The following is a 23,124-nucleotide window of genomic DNA, read 5'->3' as shown; positions in this document are numbered from 1 at the left end:
AGGTCAGACTTCATTTTACTGTTATTGAAAAATTTCCAACCCACACAAATCATAATGCATGACTGATATTTCGAAGCTGTTAAAGAACACAGCTGGGTTTAAACAAATAATTTATTACAACATTTATCAAAAGATTTCCTTTCGCGTGTTAGGTATCAGATGCGAGCGAATAAGGCTCCGATGCTATTTGTACAAGCAATTACTCCCTGCTCTATTATCCGGAAGTTTGTTTGGAAAAATTGAACGCGTTTAGTTGTACAAAATGTATAGAAAAAATTGACGCTACTTGTGACTGCTGTTAAATAAATATACATATTTTCTTCCAAATGGAGACACTGTCTCGAAGTATGTAATTTAATTTCACAAGACTTATTCTTTAGTGTCTATGTTGTATTGCTAAATATTTTTTTTATAATTCAAGTAATCTTGTAGTTTACGTCGCCCAAACTGCGCATCTCATACGCGCAGTCCCATAGACTCTGCATTGTTGCCAGATGATAATTAAAATTGAGCGCGTCTTTTAGTTGGATGTGTATAGTTGAATTTTTTTAATAAACAATTGTCAAAACGTTGTCTTGTTGGTATGAGCCAAACTGTGATTTTCATGATAATACGATTGGTCACATTGAGTGTCAACATTTTTTTATGTAACTGAGCCTGCGCCCTAACGAGCGAGAGTTTATTTCAAATTCGAAAAGGTTTCTCCTGATTTCTCATTAAATTTGTTTTTAAGATGAATTCACGGAAGAAAGGTACGGGAAGTGAACTGAACATAACCTTTAACCATGATTTGGTGTCAAATTGTTATACAGCTGGTCCATATGTCCTAATTTTAGGGTGGTACAGTAGGGTTTTTTACTTCATTTTGACACTGACAATTGTTTATTAAAAAAATTTCACTATACGACTCCAATACGTTTGTTAATTGATCTGTTTCCCTGGTTTAGTGTGCTTTTTTTAACTTTGTTTCGAAACAATGTGTGGTAGAGGGGTTCCTGGATAGATTATAATTGTATAATTAAAATTACCGTCACGTGATATTAATTGTGAATTTTCTCTTATTCGATACAAATAAATAAGTCTGGCAACGCAGTACACATTTAGCATGGTGCGCGAAGCGATGCAGTTTGGGCGACGTAAACTACAAGATTACCACAAGATCCATAATTCATATTTTATTATCGGTATTTTTTCTGTATTTTGAGAAAAATTCATCTTAGGCAATTTCTATGAAGTAAAAACAATGTAACCCACTATACACTTGTGTAATATTGGCAGTTGCTACTTTTGGAGCCACAAACACTTCCAATTCTTCAACTCCGCGTACCGCGTGGTCGAATTGACAATTAGGTCTTGGTGATCAACAAAACAGTTTTAGAGGTTAGAAAACGTGTATATTTAAAAATTAAAATAAAAAATGGGCAAACTACCAAACCCGGAAAGCGAAAGCGAAGAAAATGACAGCGACTATGGTGAAGACATGCTTGAAATGATAGAAGAAGACGACTTGGAATTTATTAAAAATGCAATAACCTCCAAGTCATATAACATTTTTAATAAAGTGAGATATACAGGGTGAGTTAACTCTTTACTTTCGAAATTTATATTTCAAGTCGTCTTACTCAAAGAACCTCGGCGCCTAAACCGAAAAAACGTAAATTAAACGATGAGGATTCAGATTTAGAAAATGAGTACGAAGATCAAACAGCTGATGATGTGCCTATGAAAAATTTGTTGCCAATTAAAACAAAACAAGGAATAGTGCGACAGCAAATTGAAGATAAATCTGGTATTTTACCAACATTGCATGTTTTAGTCGGTTATTTAAAAAAACATTTTAGCTGAAGCTTCTGAGTCTGAAGAAGAGGAAGAAGTTGATGAAAATGAAGCAGTTGAAGCAGAAGAAAACCAAGAAGAACAATATGATTTTGTTGATGATAAAATTGATATTTCAAAGCCAATTTCAGCTGCTCAGTTGCTAGTAGAGCGCAATAAAGTTTTGAAGCAGAAGAAATTGCACATAGGTACCTTAAGTGCAGGTGTTTTGGAAAATCCTGAAGAAAAGGTGACAAACTTGAGGACTTTGATTCAACTCATGGATGACAATGCCCCTGAAGTATATTTTACTGTCAGGAAATTGGCAACAGTTTCTCTTCTAGAAGTTTTCAAAGATGTTCTACCATCTTATGAGATTAAAAAAATAGACAGCGAAGGAGTCAAGTGTTGGTTCTTTTATTAAAACAATTTTCTAGATATTAAATATTGTAATTACAGTAAAAAAGGACACTTTGAAGTTGCAAAAATATGAAGAAACTTTACTTCTGTACTACAAGAAATTTTTACAAAAACTGGAAAAGAGTAGTTCAATTCTGATAAAGAAGAAAGGTGACAATAGGGCTTTTGATGAAGTGAGACATTGATTTGTGGCAATTTCTGTTTGCTAAGACATTTTTTTTAGGAAATAATCAAGCTGGGGGAGTTGGGAGTTCAATCTCTTTGTGACTTGCTTGTAACTCATCCCTATTTCAATTTTTCACAAAATATTGCTCAAGCTGTGGTGCCTTTTCTAAACAATCCCAGGAAAAACATTAGAGAAATTGCAAAAAATGCAATCAAAACAGTATTCAAAGAAGACAAAAAGGAAGAAATCACATTGAAGGTGAGTTTCCAATGTACAAAAACACTCTCTGAGATCAGGTTTGTAGATACTGAGGATAATTAATCATTATGTGAAAAATCGCGCCCACAACGTCCATCCAGACATCTTAGAAACACTTCTTGTGTTGAATTTAAAAGATGTCAATTTGGATGAAGAAAAAGAGCAAGATATCAAACAAAAGAAATTAATGGCGCGCAAACAAAAGGTTTTGCAAATGTCCAAAAGAGAAAGAAAAGTATGTAGTTGAGTAATATTTGTGGTAACTGAATTCAATGTGTTTTTTCTAGAGGAAGAAAAGACTGCAGTTGTTGGAAAAAGAGTTGTTGGAGACAAAAGCAGAAGAAAACAAGCAGACCAAGCAACAAAATTTGACTGAAATAACTAAATTTGTTTTTGGGATCTATTTCAGGATTTTGAAGAGCTCAACCAATACTAAAGTGTTGGGGGTTTGTTTGGAGGGTCTAGCCAAGTCAGTTGAATATGTTTTGACAGATTGATTTAGTAATGGTGTTCTTTTAGGTTCGCCCATTGTATAAACTTAGAATTTTATTTAGATCTTGTAAACATATTAGATAGATTAATGAAAGAGGAGTGGTTAGGGTATAGAGAACAGTTGCATTGTGTCCAAACCGTCTTCTCCATTTTGAGTGGACAAGGTGAAGCTTTAAACATAGACCCCACCAGATTTTACGTCACTTTATACAAGAATCTGTTGGTGACACACGCATCAAAAAACTATTCAAATTTCCTCATCGTCTTGAAAACCCTTAACGACGCCCTGATCAAAAGACGCAAAAAAATAACCAACAAGAGAACAATCAGTTTCGTAAAGCGCTTGGCCACCCTCAGCCTGCAACTGTTACACAACGGCGCTCTGGGCAGCTTAAGTTTGATAAAAACCACGATGCAGATGAGCAGATCAGTGGACGTCTTACTAGACCTGGACACGTCGTTCGGCGACGGCAAATTTCAACCGGAACTGGAAGACCCCGAGTACAGCAACGCGTCGAGCACAGCGCTGTACGAATTAATTTTACTGACAAAGCACTACCATCCTGTCGTCGCTAAATATGCGAAAAATATAGCGCACGGGGTCCCCGCTTCGGGAGAAGGAAGTCTTGACCCCGAATACGCAAAATGGTAACGTGTTATTAGCATAAGAGAAACTTTGCTGCATCAAGTTATTTGCAGCACTGCAGAACAGCTGTACAACGACTTTGACATGTCGGAAATGGCGTTCAACCCAGCGGTGCCGGTCCCGAGGAAGAACGCCCCCAAAGCGAAGAGTCGGGGGCATTTGTTCGCTGATGGGTCCTTTGAGAGTCAGTGCAAAGAGGTTGTCAGGAACCATCTCAAGAGGAGGGGGGGTTTGTTGTGATTTTGACAGACGTGAATATAAATAAAGTTTTTCGAATTTAATAGGGGTGTTTTATTTGGATGAGTGACAACGGGAGGGGTTGATAGTTCGGGGGTCGGGCTGCGCCCCATAAAACTACTTCAGCTGCATGGGTTGATTGAGTTTTCGGCGCCAGGTGGCGCGCACTTCTGACATTTTCTAATAACAAAATAAATGACAGAAAAAACGTGAAACGTCAGTGTCATTCATATTAGAATTTCTGTCAATAAATCACAAGTATCATGTAATAATAATTGAATTTTAATTTGTCATTTATTATTTTCCCGTGTTAAAAGGTATTTTTTTGCTGTGGACAAGTGTGGATGTGTCGCGTTTGAGAAAAGGTAATTTTTTCCAAGACCCCATCCAATATTTCCAACGATAGTTATGTTTAGCCAACAGTTAAATTAACGAAAATTGTTTAGAATCAAGTGGGTGCATTCAGCAAAGCAAATAACAAAGACAACTGATCGAACCTAACCTAATTCTGTGTCATTGATCAGCAGTTTTCGCCAGATATTTCATTAATAATAACACACTGAATGTGGATAAGGTGCGATTTCACACACTATCAGGAAGTACGTACCCAGTTTATGTAATTCGTGTTTGTTTTTATATCACCCTCGCAACTGCAAACCGCGACAGTATTTTCCTCAAAACACCGTTTCCCACCATGCGAGCCCCTCGTCACAAACACCCCACCGCGCTCTCAACTACCTTGCATTTTCCCCGCTCACACTGTAATTTTCTTGTAGTTACAATGTATCGATACAGCTGCAGCCATTTAGCAACTGCCACCAACATTCCAATCTCCACCATACTCAGTTCGAGAGAGGTAACAGCCACCGCACCAGGTTTCTAATTTAGTCATTTTCGTCGTGTTTCAGAGACCCGTGTGTGCAGACTGCGGCTGTCCTGGACCAAATTTGTGGATTTGCCTGTTTAAAAATTGTCTCCAGATTGGTTGTGGCGAAAAGTCGAATGATCACAGCACCGTGCATAATTTAGTATGTATATTAAGATTCAATGACGAGCGTGCGAACGCGTTATCATCCATCATTTGACTTGACCTTGAAGTATTTCAATACCTAATCTACAAGTCATTTTAATGAGTTTTTACATTAAAAAAACGAGTGCTTTGATAATAATTGATAATGTTTATGTGTGTGATAGTGTGGGCCGCCGAAACATTAACAATGCTCATGTAGGTGAGACATAATTGGATCGTTTCAAGACTGATAGTGAAGATGGTGTTGGATTTCCAACTGTAAGAGGGTATTTAACAAAACGAGACGGGTACGAGAGAACGCGGCAGTTGAAAAAGGATAGAATTAGTTCTTGTGGATGTTCTATGAAGTGTTAGATAATAGAACTATGCCATATTTTTTGAAAGAGTCATAGTAAGTAACAACAGTCACTTAAAAGCGTTAGTCTATCTCATTTCATGACTTCGATACTGTTGTTGGTAAGTTCTTTCCAGTCTTGTTTAAAAAGAAGTTTTCATATTTCCAGAACTTCTCCAAAAAAAGCTTTCCAACTAGTATTTATTCTAAGAAAATTGACAAAGAAACGGTCTCATGAAAAAATGTGTTGGGAACAATTTACATGAAGATCTTTTTTTATTTTATCTACTCGAAAATCAACATTAATCAAAGTTAATCTTTATGAAATCGATATTTTTAAACAAAGCAAATCAAATGCAACATGGTTCTTTGATTACCAAAAAGTTAACAATTTTTTTTCAGTTGGACGTTCCAATTACATAAATTATTTGTTTCTTGCCTGGACAAGTGTTTTTCGTTATCACGTTTTCATGTTTATGATGGAAAAAAAATATAGCGCACTAATTGTCTACAAAGAATTATGACACTTGTATTATATGAATATTCATCTGTCATTCTTTTTTTTTTGCTTTATTCTAAATACACCGACTCTCTTTATTTCATTTTTTGTTGGATTTCATTTGCATTTTCTAATTGAAAAATTAGATTAATTAATTAAAAATTTTAAACTGCAAGTTAAATAATAATCCGTTGACGACAGATCTGATGAATATGCCACTAATCGGGATCGTGATGATCTTTGCACTGGACAATTTGACGTTATCAAAGCGAGGTGAATCCCTTTTGATCGAGCAAAACCTGTTATTTCTGTTAGTTTTCCACAACAATTCTCGTGCGTTTGTTAAACATCTATTTTTAACTGCACCAGTTACATAAACAAATCATTCGATTTTTTTAAAGTCATTTCACATTACATAAAGTTAAAAATGTATTTTCTGCAGTCAAGGTATTTAACCCTTTACAGAAGAAAAAATGAAACAAAAACACTTGTACTGCGAATTCACGCAAAAATGTATTAAAATTTCGTCATTAACAATCAGGATAACGTTACAGGACATGGTGTTTTGCTTGACATGAATTATGCATAGTCTGAACCTCGGATAAGAGACGTTTTGGGGTCATTTTTACATTTCTAATAAAGCAAAAAAAATCAGATAGTGGATCTACATAAATAGAGTATGTAATTAAAAAAAGTGAAGTAGAAATGCACCCGTTCATTATATAAAAATCAATAATTATAACGTGCAGTGTTGCAGTAGTATGTTTTTTTTTTTTAATTACATGCGTAAGGATTGAATTTATTGTTGCAGAAATAAATCAACTCGATTTTATTTTTCTTAGTGACGCTTTGAAAAACATTCTCCAGATAATCTAGAATTTATTTTGTATTCTAGTCGTCCATGTGATATTGCTGACTTATCGATGGGGATTGTCCGGATTGGACATCGAGGTCGTTGAATTGAGAAATTTCCCTAATTGTCGGAAATTTTCAGAAAAACCCGACGCATTGCATCCACATGAACCTCCTGACCAAGCGGATATGGTGCTACGAGTGTAAATGTGAAGTCTTCATGGATGCATCCCCCGCAGTTCCTTCGTACGACAGCGACCAAGAAATCGAAGGTTGCACTTACAAATCGCGAGATTCAGGCCACGGAAGCTACAGCACCCTGAGAACGAACACCCCCGAACGCACGAACGTGTTCGCATTCGAGAAAACCGTCGGTCTCAACGTAGGCATGAGCGGCGACGCCTCCGACGGCAGCGATGGAGAAGATTCCTCGGACTACAACGTCGACAGGCCCGTGGGGCTGGTCGGCCTGCAGAACATCGGGAACACGTGTTACATGAACGCGGCGCTGCAGGCCCTCAGCAACGCCGTCCCCTTGACGAGGTTCTTCCTGGAGTGCGCCACCACCGTGCAGATCCTGTCCGAGGGGAAGAAACCGGGCCTGAGCAGGACCTACCAGACGCTGGTCAGAGACATGTGGAAGAAGAACGGAGGCTACGTCACCCCGTCGGGTAAGAAAACGCGAAAATCGCTCGGCCAGTCGCGTTGATGGTGTCTGTCGTGGCAGGGATTTTGTACGGGATCAGGAGCGTCCATCCCATGTTCAGGGGCTACTACCAGCACGACACCCAAGAGTTCCTCAGGAATTTTATGGATCAGCTGCACGAAGAGCTGAAACAAGTGGCGCCGCTCGAGACGACCTCGATGAGCGATTCCGATACTTTTAGTCTGGCGATGGACGAACCCGCGCTCAGTTCCAGTTACGACTCAAGCGAGGGGGAGTATGAGACTTGCGATTCGGGGGTCAGCGAAAGATCTAGTCTCAGCGACGACACGGAGCGGCCGGCGAGCAGCGCGAAGAGGAGGCTGAGCAGGTCGTCGAGTCCGGGGAGGAGGATAAGGACGAGACTGCAAAGCAACAGCATGGTCATAGGTTAGTTCAGGTTTGGAGATGAAAAATGTCAACGTCTCTTGTCTGTCGCTTGTAGTGTCATTCGCGAGACGCCGAAATGTCTTTTTAGGCCTGTTAACGGAATGAGTAGAGACAATTGGGAAGTAAAAATGCTTGAAAGAGGGAAAAGTGAGGTTAGGGCGCAGTTTGTTTATAATTTTTTGACGCATGGCCAACTAAATCAACAAAACGGGTTGTGATACAGTTGGCCATGTTTGACGTTTTAACTGGCGCCATCTGGCGGTCGTAATTTTTGTAAATTGTTACGTACTTGCACAGTTATTTAAATATGTATTTTACAAATAAACAATACACAAAAACTACATAATTCATTGGTAAATAACGTGTTTGAATAGTAAATTATGTAATTCATTATTTGATGTGTTGCATAAATGTGGGTTTCGACTCGTATGTCGTAAATATCCATCGAACCAAAAAAAAATAAATACGAACGAACTTGAAGTTATAAAAACGAAGAAATAATGCACGGTTAAGCTAAGGTTGTTTATTAGAAGATATGTTTGAGTTGGCTGATGTTGAATAATCTTTCCCTTTCAGACTCTCAGCCGAGTACGAGCTCGTCGAGCACCGCCAGTACAAACAAGAGACAGCAGAAGTACCGATCCATAATTTCCGACATCTTCGACGGCAAACTGCTGTCGTCGGTGCAATGCTTGACTTGCGACCGGGTGTCGAGCCGCGTCGAAACATTCCAAGATCTATCGCTTCCGATACCGTCGAGGGACCACCTGGTGGTGCTGCACGGTCGCACGACGGGCCCCGGCTCGACGTGTTCCGAGGCCGTGATCCCGATGAACGAGGGCTGGATCTCGTGGATCCTGGCCTGGCTGAAGTCGTGGTTCTACGGTCCCGTGGTCACGTTGCACGACTGCCTGGCGGCCTTCTTCAGCACCGACGAGCTGAAAGGGGACAACATGTACAGCTGCGAAAAGTGCAACAAGCTCAGGAACGGCATCAAGTTCAGTAAGGTACGAATCAGCCACCACCGGAAAGCGACGGAAGTGAGCGTTGTGTTTGTTGCGTGCAGGTCCTGCAGCTCCCTGAAGTCCTCTGCATCCACCTGAAGCGGTTCAGGCACGAGTTGATGTTCAGCAGCAAGATCTCGTCGGCGGTCAGTTTTCCGCTGAAGGGGCTCGACATGCGACCCTATCTCCACACCGATTGTGTTTCGAAAGTGACGACGTACGAGTTGTTTTCGGTCATCTGTCATTACGGTACGGCAGGCGGAGGACACTACATTTCGTACGCGTTGAACGGGGGTCAGTGGTACGAGTTCGACGATCAGTATGTCACTCGGGTACCACCCGAGAAAGTCCAATCGTGCGAGGCCTACGTTCTCTTCTACAGGAAAGTGACCAATACGGCGGACGAAGTCAGGAATAAGGCGATCAAACTGTCCAAGGTGCATTCCAGTGAACCCCACGAGGTTGCTTACGTGTCCAAACAGTGGATAAGCAGGTAATGGGTTCTTGTGACGCCATTTACTCGCGATCTGGCACGGCAGCGATCTCGGTTTTGATAAAGGAAATCGATTGGAAATATTCACCAAAAAAATACAATCTCGACACGGTTTTTTAATATTTTTATTTTCAGTTCTAGATTGAAAACTTGAATAGTGTCGTTTTTGACGCGCCGTGATAAACCTAAAACCTTAAAGGATTTGTCAGTGTTTTAAAAATTTTAATAACACTGTTTCGACTCGTGATTTGCAATAATAGTTATCACGATAATGGGATTTGATAGTCCAATAAAAAATTATTAAGTCGTTCTGGTTTATTTCAACTATAAAGAGGAACATTAAAACTTTGATAATTTGGTTTCGCGGTTGTAACAAGAATCATTAGCATAACATAATCGAAGAAAACGGTCTATAAAAATTAATAACTATGTTATTAGGTTTTAGACACTTCAGGTATAAAAAAAATTCATTCCTCTACGCATTCGAGTTGAGTAGAGCTCCCAATTAATAAAAAATATCTAATGACATATGAGCATTTTTGTTTAAATCCTCGTGTTATTCGTCAAGCAATAAATTTTTAAGTGTGCAATTAAAGGGTCGAACAAATTTAAATAACCATTTGCAGAGTAAACTTTCAGTGATATAAATAATCTTCTGATAAAATATTTTTGGCCTCCTCAACGCTAAATGACATGTTTACACATTTTCAACAGCTATTGTATCTTGATTTTTACACACCAACCAAACTATCTGTCATTTTACCGCACGGAGTGTATAAACTAACACGAAAATTTTAAGGTTTCAGAGACCTCCAAAAAAACTATTAGCTTATCATAAACAAATCCATTTATACTGAAACAAGATACCGGTACCATTGATCCGTTGAGTTTTCACAAATGAACATAATTTAATTGTTTTCGTCTAAGCTCTGTGGCGCCATCTTGTGGTGTAAATCGTAAGCATGTCAGTTATCGGTACAATAGAGGACTTTCTGCCATTTCATTAATTAAAAAATTTGCAAAATAATTAATACATTACTAATGCAGTATGTATTTTACATCGCTCGGTTTTTGTTAAAACCTCGCGCTGTAAAATGTAGCCTACCGCATTTATATAAATAACTATTTTCTCATATCGAGTTACTCCCTGATACGTTTTCCATGTAACACTTTGAACCAGCGGTCGTGCCAAACGTGCCAGTTTTTATTGAGCAAACTTGAATATAAATTACAGAATATAAGCAAATTCCGCATCCTCAGGTGTTAGTAGGCGCTTACGCACGTGTCGACCTTCGCTTCTCAACAACTCTTTATGACGACAATCCCACACAAAAGTCAATGTTCTTGGGTGTATTCAGATAACGTGAGTGGTTGTCAATGGTGTGAAGATTACGAACGAGACGACCTTGTAATAATTTACAAACTGGTCAGAGATCAGACTTGATAGTAAAGTGTAAAAAGTGCTGCGGGACGTGCAGCATTCATGTCACTTTCTTTAGGCGGATCGATTTAAGATACCATAGTGCAGGCTTGAGCCAGTAAATTTTCTGTGTGTTTTAGGTTCAACACGTGCGCCGAGCCCGGCGCCATCGACAACTCGGACTTCCTGTGCCAACACGGTTCGATCCACCCCGACCGGGAGATAGTGTTCGAGCACCTCGCCGTAGCCCTGCCCCTGGCCGTGTACGAGTACCTGCACAAGAAGTTCGGCGGGTGTCCGCCAGTCACCAGCATCAACATCTGCCCGGCTTGCCTGGCCTTCAACAAGCGCCTCCTCTTCGAAATGGAGACGTTCGTCCAGCTAAACCGGGAGGCGCAGACGCAGGAGTTGCCGGCGACCCACCTCATCTCCACCTCCTGGTACGGCCAGTGGCACAAGTTCGTCCAGAAGAGGACCGGCGAGCCGCCGGGGCCCATCGACAACTCGAAGCTGAACGCGAGCCAGATCGACCTTAACGAGTGCGCCGAGATCTCGGAGGGCATCTGGAACTTCTTCTTCAATATTTACGGCGGCGGGCCTGAGTTGCGGGTGCGGCAGAAGAGCCTGCAGAGGACGGAGAGCGAGTCGAGCTTGCCCAGCGACGGGGGAGAGGGCCATCAGTTCGTCATCCCGCCGCTGAAGAAGCAGGAGAAGGGCGAGACCGTCGACAAGAACGTGTACTGCTCGGGGGAGCCCATGGAGGTGGAGGAGGTCGAGGAGCAGAGTGAATGTAACGGGTTCCCGGAGGAGGGCGCGGGCAAGGATAATCCGGGGGACGCCTCTAGTGATATTTTACCTAACGGTATTTGTGCTGTAAGTCATTCTAAATTGCCCAATGCGACGAATATTGATAACGACGTTAGTGAAGACGAAGTTTGCAACGTTGAAATCAAAAACAGTAAACGACACAGGAGACGAAGGAAAGCCTTGTCTAGCATTAATTAATTCAGATTTTTGTACATAAAGGTTTGTATGTTGTTGAAGCAATAAATGTTGGGTATTTTTATTGACCTTATTGTTAGTTATGGAATTGTTCGCGTGGGCGCTAAATGTCGCTTCGATCCAGTACAAATTTTGGTTCTAGACAAAATCGCAAACTCGCCACGAGTGGTCAGTTTTTCGTCTTCACCAGTTAGTGCAATTGTTTGAACTGGACTTAACCGAGGCCAGTAAGTCGCTGGAGGAACACTCTGACACGTAGCGCCCACTGTTCGACAGTCTGTACCAACGAGAATAGTCCATTCATTTTGGTCCACGACTGTACAAATTTACATTAGTACAGGGTCTCACGGATATTTCAGTCAACTTCCATTCCATTCATTTATTTATTAGTACTCATGATTGGCGGAAATAATTGTTCACGAATGTTATTACAATTAGTGCTTTAACAAAGTTTGTGATAAGTTCGTCACACTGGGTAGACAGTGTGGGTGTTCAGTTAAGAGAGCCATCTCCCGGCGCCAATGTCAATTCAATAATTTATGTTAATCGTGACAATCGGAGGTGGGGCTGGGATTAATTTTTTTTGCCGACTAGCTAATTTGTGGTGGATCGTGGAGTGTGGGCTAATCGAAAAATGAGATAGTTAAGTATTTTTGAGATTTTCTAATTGGTTGATTCCGAACTTGAGCCAAACTACTTTTAAGAATGGAACGTGTAAATATTGTAATAAGAAGTGTGAGGCAACTATTTTTCCATGCCAAAAAGTCTTATATTTGTGCAATTAAGAGAAATATAAATATGATAGAAATTATATTCCTGTAATTGTACATAGTCTGATTACTATAATTTGTTTGTATTCGAGTTCTTAGGTGTCATTACATGATGAGTTGGTAGCGATATTGTAACATCACGTCACTTCAATTTCTTTGTCTTTTAACGCGGAGAATGAAACAATTATTTCAGTTATTATTGTTATAGAATTAAAGAACATTTTCAATTGGTGTGTTTCACTTGACGCAACCACTTTCCGGTTTCCCAATTTTTGAAAAACCACCGTAATTACCCCGTTTGGTTAACTGTACGTAGCGAATTCGGACGTAATTACGGACTTTGCGTGTACGGCCAAACATAAAATTATTCTCGAGGAAAACGATTAATGAGCGCTTAATTATTTGGGAAAGTTCCAATTAATCATAAATCAACATAATTTTTTGCACTAGTTCTTCCCGTGCAGCTATGCGATTTGAAATTGATGTTTTTGTCACTTTTAGGGTACCGTTCTTTATTTGTTGCGGTAATTGCCGTTTCTTCGGCCTAACTGGTTCACCAAACCGTGGAAACGTGATAAAGATACAGTTTCCAGAAAATGTTTTGGAAATGAGCCTTTTTAAAAATGCCAAAAACGCTAAAACCGTTTCCGTTTCTTTTAATTGGAGAGCAAGACACTTCGTGAAAAATAGATCGCGAATATATTTACGGGTTCAATGGTCGCTTTCTCCCAAAAAACCGATGGTTCGTTGGAAAAACCTGAAGTTAAGAGTTCCCGTTTGCTAATCGGTACCAAAATTGGACTTTTGAATACTTACATATTTGTCAAAACTGTTATCTGATGGCCCGAAGAAGTAGACGTTCTGCTACTTTGGAAACGACGGTAAAAAGTAGGTATCTACGTGAATAATGCCATCAAAGGTGCTTATGAAAAACAAAAGTCAGTGTCTTAGCTAAATTCACACCTGAAATGTCACAACCGTCATTTAGTATTTTATTAAGCACTAAACAGTAACACTGTGCGTTACAAGATGGTTGTAGACTACTAAAAAACTCATGATTGAATCCTATTTTGTGATGGATCAATCACAGTTCTCTAAAAACAGCTGTTTACATAAAAATTGTATGAATTAAGCTAAGACGCTGAGTTTTTTTCCCACAACCATGATATTTTTTTTTATAAATCATATGGTGCAACGTTTGCTGCACAACCGACGTTGAAGCATGATGGACGATGGAGACAACGTTTTTACGTGGAGAGCATTTCTAGCACAAGGACTTGGATCATTGTTTTGTATTTATCACACCATGGACTGGTTACAAAAACGTTCTTGCACAAGTATCGTGAAGAAAACATCTCCTGCACTTTGTGAAGTCATGTCTTGAATTCAAGATGTCAAAGTTCTGAAGTGGTCCTTACTTTCGCCCGATTTGAATCCTATTGAACACTTATGGGACGTCGTACTTAGTAAATATCTTGAAATCTATCATAAGAGTCTGACAAAATGCAGACTGTCTGCATTACGCTACTTTGCACATAATTTTAATTTAATGTACTTGTGCTTTTCATTAAACCTGTAATCTTTTGCTCTTTAGTTTTGTAAACTTGTTTTTCTGGTTACTACTTCTTCAGTTATTATTAGGTATCAGATCTTTTTTTTAACCTGTACTAATTTTTTATTATTCATGGCAAATTTTATGGATATTCAAATTTATTCGAATGATGGTCAAGATCTCGAATCTGGAATATTTACTGTAGGATTCGATGTGTTCAAATATTCACAAATACTATTCACCCAATAAAAATTAACTTCATTTTATTACTTTAAACGAAATCTATTAAGATTTATTAAGAATGAAAAATGGTTGATGTTGTGTTTTGAATTAAAATAAATATTTAAAATGCCAGAAATAGACATTATGCTTTAGCCTTTCAACCCAACTGATTTAAATCCAACAGAAAATATTTGGGACTATACAAACAGTTTGATCAATTAGAAGACAACACTACAATAATTCACTTCTCGAAATAGTGAATGCTTCAGTTTATAATATTATTTAATTTATTTATTATTATTTTTTAATAGGCGAATCGATTTGAATTTCTATTTTAAAATATGAAACGTGAAAGCTTTGTTCTGCTGTTATTAAATCTAAAGGTTGTTCAACTTAATAAGTAGGTATTAAATTTTTTATTATCTTTATTAATTTTTTTTCAAGTCGACTTTTTCAGATCTTTCCACTGGGAAAGACAAAACTAGCAAATTGTCACTAACTTGTGGTGTTCTCTCTATATACCCAGTGAAAGACAAAAAGGGTAAATTTTCTAATAATTACTTTATTCAGTAAGATTGATAATTTAAACCGTCAGTTTCAGTTGGTCTAATAATGAAACTTATTTATCAATTTCTCTTCATAGTCGTTGAAAAGTGTAGTATTCTATTCGCGGATAATGGCTATTACTCGCTCGCAAGAATTACGCCACTCGCCTGCGGTTCGTGACACAAAATCATCCTCACGAGTAATAACCATCATTATCCGCTCATTGAATAATATACATACCTACTAATGATTAACACGTATTTATAATACTTCATAAATTAAGAACAAATTAATCAGTTAATCACATTTCTTACAGCAATTAAGCACTTTATTAGTTACCGACGTGAGCCCAAAAAACGAGAAAATTTTTATTTTTGGAACTTACGAAAAGTTATGAATAAGATGAAATCAATTTGACAAATTTATAATTTTTTTTGAAAATTTCTTAATTAAGAACAACGCAATCTTTAAAGAATATTTCAGATCAAAATCAAAAATATATAATGCAGAATTAAAAACAAATTAGAAACAGAAATCATTTGTGTGATTCAAAACTTGCGAATGAACAATAGAGATATGTATTTCCGCTTAAACATTAAGTGATGGATAGAACCGATTTTTTTTTCCGAAATGACACTGCAGTACTCTACAAATATGTTTGTAATTATTTAATTTTTCATGGGAAAAAAATATGTTCGACTCCGTATTGTAATTGTCGAATTGTCACACTGTAAAAACGCAAAACTACCAAGGAAAATGTATTTTTTCACGATCGGGAGTAGAAATCAACTTTTCGGATGTCAACATCGTGACAGAAGTAGAGCATTTTCTCCCTAGGGAGCAAATATTTGCAAATACTTGCTCCCTAGGGAGTTTTCATTTTTTTGACAGTTGTGACAAAAATCTAATGGGAGTTTTCATTTTTTTTGACTGTTGTGACAAAAATCTAATTGTGTTGTCAAGGCAACTACTAATTCCATTAAATTCATCGAAAGATAACAACTCATTTGTCATCATTTTTTTATTCTTAAAATTTGAGATTTTTGTGCTGTTTCTACTCCCTACCGTGAAAAAAATAGTATATATACTTCTGGAGAGAATGCTCATTTTTCCCTCGGTGCTTTGTAGCCCTCGGGCTTCGCCCTCTGGCTACAAACTGCACCTTAGGAAAAATCATGCATTTCTCTCCCTCAATATATAATATACTATTTTTTAAATTGCACATAAAAATAATCAGCAATGATTATTCCATTCCACGAAATGAATGAGCGGTGTTCTAGCGTAATATTTATCACAAAGAAACCATCAAGGTCGCATCAATAAATCTGAAAAACCAGCTATTCAATACTTGAACTTTTGAACTCTTATCAAGGTAAATTCTTCCATTTCTAACAGGAAAAAAAAAACGAAAAATGTTGGGTGTTCACAGTGTACCTACTATTTATTGGGCATTGTACACACTTTTAAATTTATAGTGCTTGAGAAGTGACACGAAATGGCGATAATTGCACCCCAAACAGCTATAAATGTCACTTTTGACATTTCTTCCAAAGCGAATGACTCAATCACGGAAAGACATTTTTCACACCAACAAATTGTGTTCAGATTTCATTTTTGCAACTAGAAACGTCGACTAATTTACGCGAAAACGTCTTTGTTGTTCTAGCGCCATAAAATAATATTTATGGACCAATCGTGACCAAGTGTCACTCCAATTTTTTGGCCTCGGAGAAAGTTCAAGTTTGAGCACGAGAACACAAACAATTTATTTGGATAAGGTTCCGCACTGTTTGTGGGCCGCATCCTTAACGGCAATTATCTCTCCATATTCTCTCTTCTTGGTCTTTCTCCGTCGAAAAGTGCATAAATGCATATCCACCTCGTGCGGTTTCACGCTAATCACAAGTGTCGACATTCAATGTCCGTTCTATGCACTCTCACCTAAAACAAAGACAAAAATAAATGGCGAAACCGAATCCGCGAAGAGCGTCCGCGTTGCGACACGCGACCATTCCAGCCGAAAAAAATGTGTTTTGTTTTTACGCAACACTACTTTCTAGCGTGTCACTTGGGCTGAAATGCGTGTTCAAACTGTATTAAAAGTTAGTCATCGTTGGAGCGTATTTTTGCAGAATCTCATTATAAATTTCTTCCGAGCGTAAAGTAGGTTAGGAGAAAGTTAACTTTTTACAACAAACAAGTGCAATGTATTTAGTTTAACATTGGCAGTTGCGGCGTGCGGTGTATTTCGACAAAGGTGAGTCCCGCTTGGTCCTTTGGGGCAGGTGTCGGGGGCGGCGCACCGCGGCCAACTCCGGTGATTTCAACGCACGGACTGATTAGTCCGGAGCACGGGCGGACTCGTCGCGCCTTTAACGGCCTAATGACGCACAAATTATTCTTTAATTGCCCATTGTGGCTTAAATAAAGCCATCAGCGCGGCGTGCGTGTCCGTCAATAAAATTTTAATCGCCGGTTGGTATTCAGATAGCGATGCCCCTGACAGGTGAGTCCCGTTGCGCAACGGCGGTTTCTGGCAGATTTCGAACGCCGCCAAGTGGGTCACCGGTGCGGCCGAAGAAAGCGTTTACTTTCTTTATTTCCGCGTCACTTTCACGAAGCGCAACCTTAACATTGAGACCCCTGGCGAGACAATAGCACTTCTTCGGCCTAATACGGTGTGAAACGTCGCCGGCGACCTCCTAATCCGGAGCGATAATAAAAGTGGCACGGGCTAATCAGCGCTAAATTGACGGGCTTTGTTGTTGCGAGACCAGGAGAAGCAATGGGTTTAGGAGGCCAAGACTCGTCCGTGCAAGACTACGTCTGCCAGTTGCCGGAGCCCGAGAGGACCAAGGCGCTGCAGGAACTGAGGGAAGATGACAACATTCGGGAGCAGTCCCTCGACCAGATGCGCGACTGGATCAACAAGCATCCCAACATCAAGAAGTGCAGGACAGGTACGATTTACACTTTCACGTTAATTTGCGGTTTGATCGATCAAGTTTTAAACTTCAAATCAACATTTTTTTCACTTGCATGTATGTCAATTGTCGCCAGTGACGGTAGCGTTGAGGTTCAGGAACCAATCAACGTTTCCTCAACTCGTTTTTTACTTATATATCTATCGGGCCTTCAAATATTATAATAATTATAATATTTAGAGTAGGCGTAGGCGACATTCTAATCCTGTTAACAGTGTAAAGTAATTTTTGTAGGTAACCAATTATTCTCCGGAGTTACACAGGTTACATAGTAAGCTTTTTCCCAATTTTATATTGTCATATTCCGTAGAGGGGGAATAGGGAGAATGCACTACAGTAAGGCCGGCTTGAGATATGACATTTGGTGGGGGAAATCTGCGCGGACAAAATATCCCAGTGGCGTAACAAAACCGGTCACAACAGAGAATAGCGATCACAGTAACAATCAGCTGATTTTTAATCTGTTGAACACCCCTATTTTACGAAAGATGGACTCGTCCGACTGTTTTCCGTCTACGCACACCCCCACCAAATGTCATATCTACAAAAATTAAAAATATTGTCTAACCTAATTTTATTTCGTTAAAATATCAGACGTTTCTTGTGTCATTTTCTACGCTGGAAAATGTTGCAAACAATTGAATTTCCATAGGTTGCTCTAAATATACATTTATTTGAAGGCCCCTATATTTTGTATACATTGCACTCGTGACTACTACTACGTATAACGTTGCATTTCTGGAACCGATCAACGTTTACTCGACCACCTTTAAATTTTAATTAAATTTGCACGTACAACGTTCACATGCGTTAATTTTCCATTGGTAAATAATACCACCGATGGTAAACGTTGTATTTCAGGAATGAATCAACGTTACATTAACCCAGTTTTAAATTTGATTATATTTATTTTTCAGTAATTTAAACTATTAAAATGTCATTTTTTTCTTCGACATACGTTACTTCCACGTAACGTTTCAATAACCAATTTTTCCTTGATCGATTTCAATTAAATTGCCTTAAAATTTTTATGTTAAATATCGCCGCAAGGGTTCCGTTGTATTTCAGTAACCAATCAACGTTTCCTCAACCAATTTTGAATTTCAATTACACAGCGTTATTACAAATGATTGTAGTCGAAGCAAGCCGTGCCCATGTTATGAAATTTTTGCCGCTTTCATGCGAACTGTCAATTTTTGTCGCTGTCACTGTCATTTTTTAGGTGAAAACTGCAACGATGAGAATTTAATTTTTTTTTTAAATTAACGATTGAATCCAAAAATATTCAGTTGTTTTGCACCCAATTTAACTCCTGTGTGCACTCACTTACCTATTCACATCATTTTGATGTTTTTTATATGGAGCGGCTAAATTTTACATTCAGTTTTTACGCCTACTTGGACTACAATCATTTATAATAACCTGTATTTATTTTTTATACTTTTACACTCACAAACCGTATTTTCTATTTTTTTTTTATCACTCAGTACATTCATTTAACATCGGTAAAGATAACGTTGCATTTCTGGAACGAATCAACGTTTCCTCAACCACTTTTTAATTTTTATTAAATCAATATTATCTATTTAACATCACCAAACATCAAGCGTCATACGTTCACTTACGTTGATTTAACACTAACAATTTAACAATTCTCACTTCCACTTACGTTAATTCATAACGTTTCAATAACCCACCGACTTTTCTTGATCGAATTTAATTATAACCGTCTTGAATTAATTTAATTTAAAAGTTCATTGGTCATTTTAGTAGTGAATTAACACGCTTAGCTCTCAAGTCATCGATAATTTAAATGTAACATTGTTTTAACGCGAATTAGTATTAAAGGAGGTTTATTTTCACGTCCGTGTATGTTAATTATCCTCTGTGACGGAACAGTTTCCTCAACAAATTTTTAATTTTAATCGTATTCGTTGATTTAGCACTCGTTACATTTCTAGAATCAATCAACGTTTTTTTAACCACTTTTTTAGGTTTATTAAATTTACTACTCAATCAATTTAAAATCAAAGCACACTTTTTCATTAGCTAATTTAACAATTTTTATTCTTATACTTACGTTAATTCAACGTACTTAAAATATGATTAATTTTTTGTTTTTGATACGTTTTTTTCCTTCACTTCCATGTACATATATTAATTACGGTCGATGTCGGAAGCGTTGTGTCTCAGGAACCGATCAACGTTTCCTCAACTAATTTTTAAGTTCAATCACATTTAATTTAGATTGCTATAAAATCATAAAAACAATTTCTCACACTTTCGCATACGTTAATTTACGCTGAGTTTGTGTAGCCAATCAGATCTTAATGGCATCCGATTTCTTACAAAAAACAAAGCACGTGGTTTACACTTTCACACGTATGTTGGATTCCTGGAACCAATCAACGCTTCCTCGACCACTTTTTAATGTCAATTGATTTTACTCTTCAATCTTTTTAACATCATTACCCAAACACAAAACTACAACTTGTCATACGTTAATTTAACGTTAACAGTATCACCGAGCGGTAGTAGTAACGTTGTGTTTCGGGAACTGGTCAACGTTATCTCCTCTAAACATTTCATTTAAATTAATACAAAAACACAATTTTTATATTTCCAAATACGTTAATTCAACGTTGAAAAAAACTTTTCCTTGATCAGTTAATTACAATCGTGTTAAATTAAACCAAGTTAAAAACTTGACTGTGCATTTCCGTTGTGAATTAACACACTTCGCTGTAAAACACGTCGATGATGAAAACGGTGTGATTTTAAATTCAATCAACGTTTTTTCAACTCATTCTTAAACGCAGCTACGCTCGATTTGAGTTTTTTCAATATCGATTAGCGCCATTACAAAACATTAAAGCATGTTTTGTACACTTTCACATATGTCGCGTCTCTGTAACCGATCAACCTTTTTTCAACCATTTCTTATCTTTAATTTTTTTACATCATTAACCATCAACAGACAATATTTCACACATTCATATTGCGTAATTTAATGCCTGCAAATGTATCTTTGGTGAATTTGATCGACGACGACGGCAACGTTGCATTTCAGGAACAAACCAACGTCATTTCAATTTAAATTTAATTACAATTACTTCATTTCGATGTTTTTTAATATCATTAAATACACAAATACAATTTTTATATTTCCACATCAGTACCTACGTTAATTTAACGTTAATAAAAAACTGAACAATTCAACGACTAATCCAACTTTCCCTTGATTAATTTTAATTCAAATTGTGTTAAACTGTAACGAATTAACACGTATTCGATTGAATTTAATTTTAAACTCTGAAACACATCAACAATTGAAACGTTGCTGTTCTGAAACCCATCAACGTTTCCTCAACCATGTTTTTTTCAACCCAATCATATTTGTCTTGATTTTTTGGCATTCTCGAGTTTTGAAACAAACTTTTTACCCTTGGTGCAAGAAGTTGTTTTTTAGAACCAGTCACCGCTTTTTTCTCCAAACTTTTATTTACGCCTAGTTTGCAGTTTCTCTACCAATTCCTAATTCCAACTACATCTGTATCGTTTCCAGACGCTCCATTCCTGCTGCGCTTCCTTAGAACGCGCAAGTTCAGCGTGCCCCTAGCATGCGAGATGCTGGAACGCTACCTGACGATCCGCCAGCTGTACCCTCAATGGTTCAGGAATCTGGACTGCGAGGATCCAGACTTGGCCGAGATCCTCAACGCCGGCTATCTGGTACCGCTCCTGGACCGCGACCAAGGAAGACTAGTCCTGTTCAGTTGCGCCGGAAAATTCGATCCGCACAAATTCACCTCTGCCCATATGGTCAAGGTGCACAGCTTGGTCACCGAGGCTCTGATGGATGACGAGATCAACCAGATCAACGGCTACACCTACATCAACGACGAAAGTGGCTTCCAGATGGCTCACATCTCGCTGTGGTCTCTCACTGACGTCAGGAACATCCTCAGATGCATCCAAGTACTGTTCTGAGTAGATCTGGGGGCAATTGATCACGGTTCTTTTCTAGAATACCACACCCATGAGGCACAAAGCCAACCACTTCTTGAACATCTCGTCCAGCGCCATCAAGCTCATCGAATTCGCTATATCCCTCCTGAACGAGAAGCTAAGAAATCGAATCTTTGTAAGTCACGGTCTCGGTTGTCATTTCTTTTGTTACTTGTTGCTTCCCAGATATACAAAAACATCGAAGAGATGTACCAGAAAGTCGACAAGAAAATTCTTCCGAAAGAGTACGGCGGAGAAGTCCCCCTGGAAGAGATGCTGGCAAAATTCAAAACCTTCCTGAAGGAAAAACGCGAACGGGTCCTGGGGTTGGACGACATGTACATAGAGATCGACGAGAAGACTTGTCCTCTGGTGTCCGAAATGAACGAAGAGCTTGGTGTTGGTATTGACGGCAGCTTCAAAAAATTGGCCGTCGATTAATTTTCTAGTCCGAGCATGTTTATTGTGATTGTTGTTATTCTATATGTAGTATCGCGTTTCGTGTCTCTCTTTCGTTATGTAAATGTGATAACAATCATTATCTGATTGGGTGCGTGTGTAATAAAATGTACCTAAAGTATCCATAATTATATAATAAACTAAAGTTAATGCTCGATTAATGTTGCAACTAGTAAGTCTATTTTATGCTTATTTTAAGTCTAGACTATGCCCATGGTGGTTTTCAGTTACCTTTTTCTTCGTGTTAGTAAATTCTTTATGTGTATTACCGACAGACGAAATGTTAAATACACAATAAATAAGGATTAAAGTAAATGCACTAGTAATTAATTTAGACGTAATTAATGTTAACGTATCCAATATTGTTGTTGTTTTGACTAGCTTTTCGTTATTATTTGTATATTGTTTATGTTCTTGTTGCTTATTGCACTTTCGTATTTTTCACATTGTTAGATTCAGTTTCGTTGGCAAACAATTAAAGGAAATGATAAATACAAAAATCGAGTGATTTATTGCAATTACTTACCCACAACGTCATAAACTATTCAACAATTTGTTGGCTGCCATTTTGACAAAAATTGACACGTGAAATCTCGCCATCTTTGAATTTACCCAGGAGTTAATAACCTGATAAGGACACAAAGAAAAGGAACAATTTGCTTTTTCAGTTGATAAAAGAAATATCAAGAATCAATCTATAAATATCGGTGCATCACTGCAGCATATTCACAAAATGGTAAATTATTTGTGGTATTTGATCAAAAATGTTCGTCGAATACTGTCACTTTCCTCAAAAAACGGAAATGCGTTTTCAAATTTTGT

The 23,124-nt window shown here is 38.2% G+C and overlaps 3 protein-coding genes and 1 long non-coding RNA gene across 11 annotated transcripts; 3 read left to right on the top strand and 1 right to left on the bottom strand.

The window, feature by feature from the left end:
- Positions 1-1,283: 1,283 nt before the first annotated feature.
- On the top strand, positions 1,284-4,078 carry Noc3 (Nucleolar complex protein 3). 3 transcript variants are annotated; one of them, XM_069038836.1, is made up of 9 exons: positions 1,284-1,575; positions 1,629-1,789; positions 1,848-2,222; positions 2,275-2,408; positions 2,459-2,659; positions 2,706-2,894; positions 2,947-3,128; positions 3,179-3,799; positions 3,851-4,078. In XM_069038836.1, the coding sequence occupies exons 1-9, from the start codon at positions 1,418-1,420 to the stop codon at positions 4,035-4,037; spliced, it is 2,208 nt and encodes a 735-aa protein (XP_068894937.1). In that variant the 5' UTR covers positions 1,284-1,417; the 3' UTR covers positions 4,038-4,078. The 3 variants fall into 3 exon arrangements, with proteins under 3 accessions (XP_068894937.1, XP_068894936.1, XP_068894938.1); XM_069038835.1 differs by having other exon boundaries at positions 1,295-1,575; positions 1,842-2,222; XM_069038837.1 differs by having other exon boundaries at positions 1,423-1,561; positions 1,614-1,789; positions 1,842-2,222.
- Positions 4,079-4,219: 141 nt separating this feature from the next.
- On the top strand, positions 4,220-11,829 carry Usp20-33 (Ubiquitin specific protease 20/33). 5 transcript variants are annotated; one of them, XM_069038818.1, is made up of 8 exons: positions 4,220-4,399; positions 4,811-4,890; positions 4,943-5,062; positions 6,892-7,420; positions 7,477-7,842; positions 8,419-8,849; positions 8,909-9,339; positions 10,900-11,829. In XM_069038818.1, exons 2-8 carry the CDS (start codon positions 4,816-4,818, stop codon positions 11,762-11,764), a joined length of 2,817 nt encoding a protein of 938 aa, XP_068894919.1. In that variant the 5' UTR covers positions 4,220-4,399; positions 4,811-4,815; the 3' UTR covers positions 11,765-11,829. The 5 variants fall into 5 exon arrangements, with proteins under 5 accessions (XP_068894919.1, XP_068894923.1, XP_068894920.1 ...); XM_069038819.1 differs by lacking the exon at positions 4,220-4,399 and adding an exon at positions 4,496-4,633; XM_069038822.1 differs by lacking the exon at positions 4,811-4,890 and having other exon boundaries at positions 4,221-4,399.
- Positions 11,830-16,266: 4,437 nt separating this feature from the next.
- LOC138123963 (uncharacterized) lies at positions 16,267-23,054 on the bottom strand. Its single transcript, XR_011156957.1, has 2 exons — positions 22,829-23,054; positions 16,267-16,792 (listed from the first exon to the last, which is right to left on the bottom strand). It is a non-coding gene; the product is annotated as an uncharacterized lncRNA (long non-coding RNA).
- On the top strand, positions 16,925-22,802 carry LOC138123959 (clavesin-2). Of its 2 annotated transcripts, none has more exons than XM_069038846.1 (5): positions 16,925-17,108; positions 17,629-17,811; positions 21,401-21,813; positions 21,863-21,979; positions 22,030-22,802. In XM_069038846.1, exons 2-5 carry the CDS (start codon positions 17,637-17,639, stop codon positions 22,282-22,284), a joined length of 960 nt encoding a protein of 319 aa, XP_068894947.1. In that variant the 5' UTR covers positions 16,925-17,108; positions 17,629-17,636; the 3' UTR covers positions 22,285-22,802. The 2 variants fall into 2 exon arrangements, with proteins under 2 accessions (XP_068894947.1, XP_068894946.1); XM_069038845.1 differs by lacking the exon at positions 16,925-17,108 and adding an exon at positions 17,126-17,357.
- Positions 23,055-23,124: the final 70 nt, after the last annotated feature.

The sequence above is a fragment of the Tenebrio molitor genome, chromosome 2 (genome assembly GCF_963966145.1).
Source record: "Tenebrio molitor chromosome 2, icTenMoli1.1, whole genome shotgun sequence".
Taxonomy (NCBI): Eukaryota; Metazoa; Arthropoda; class Insecta; order Coleoptera; family Tenebrionidae; genus Tenebrio; species Tenebrio molitor.
Note: the sequence above shows the minus strand (reverse complement) of the source record. Positions and strands in the feature narration are given on the sequence as shown.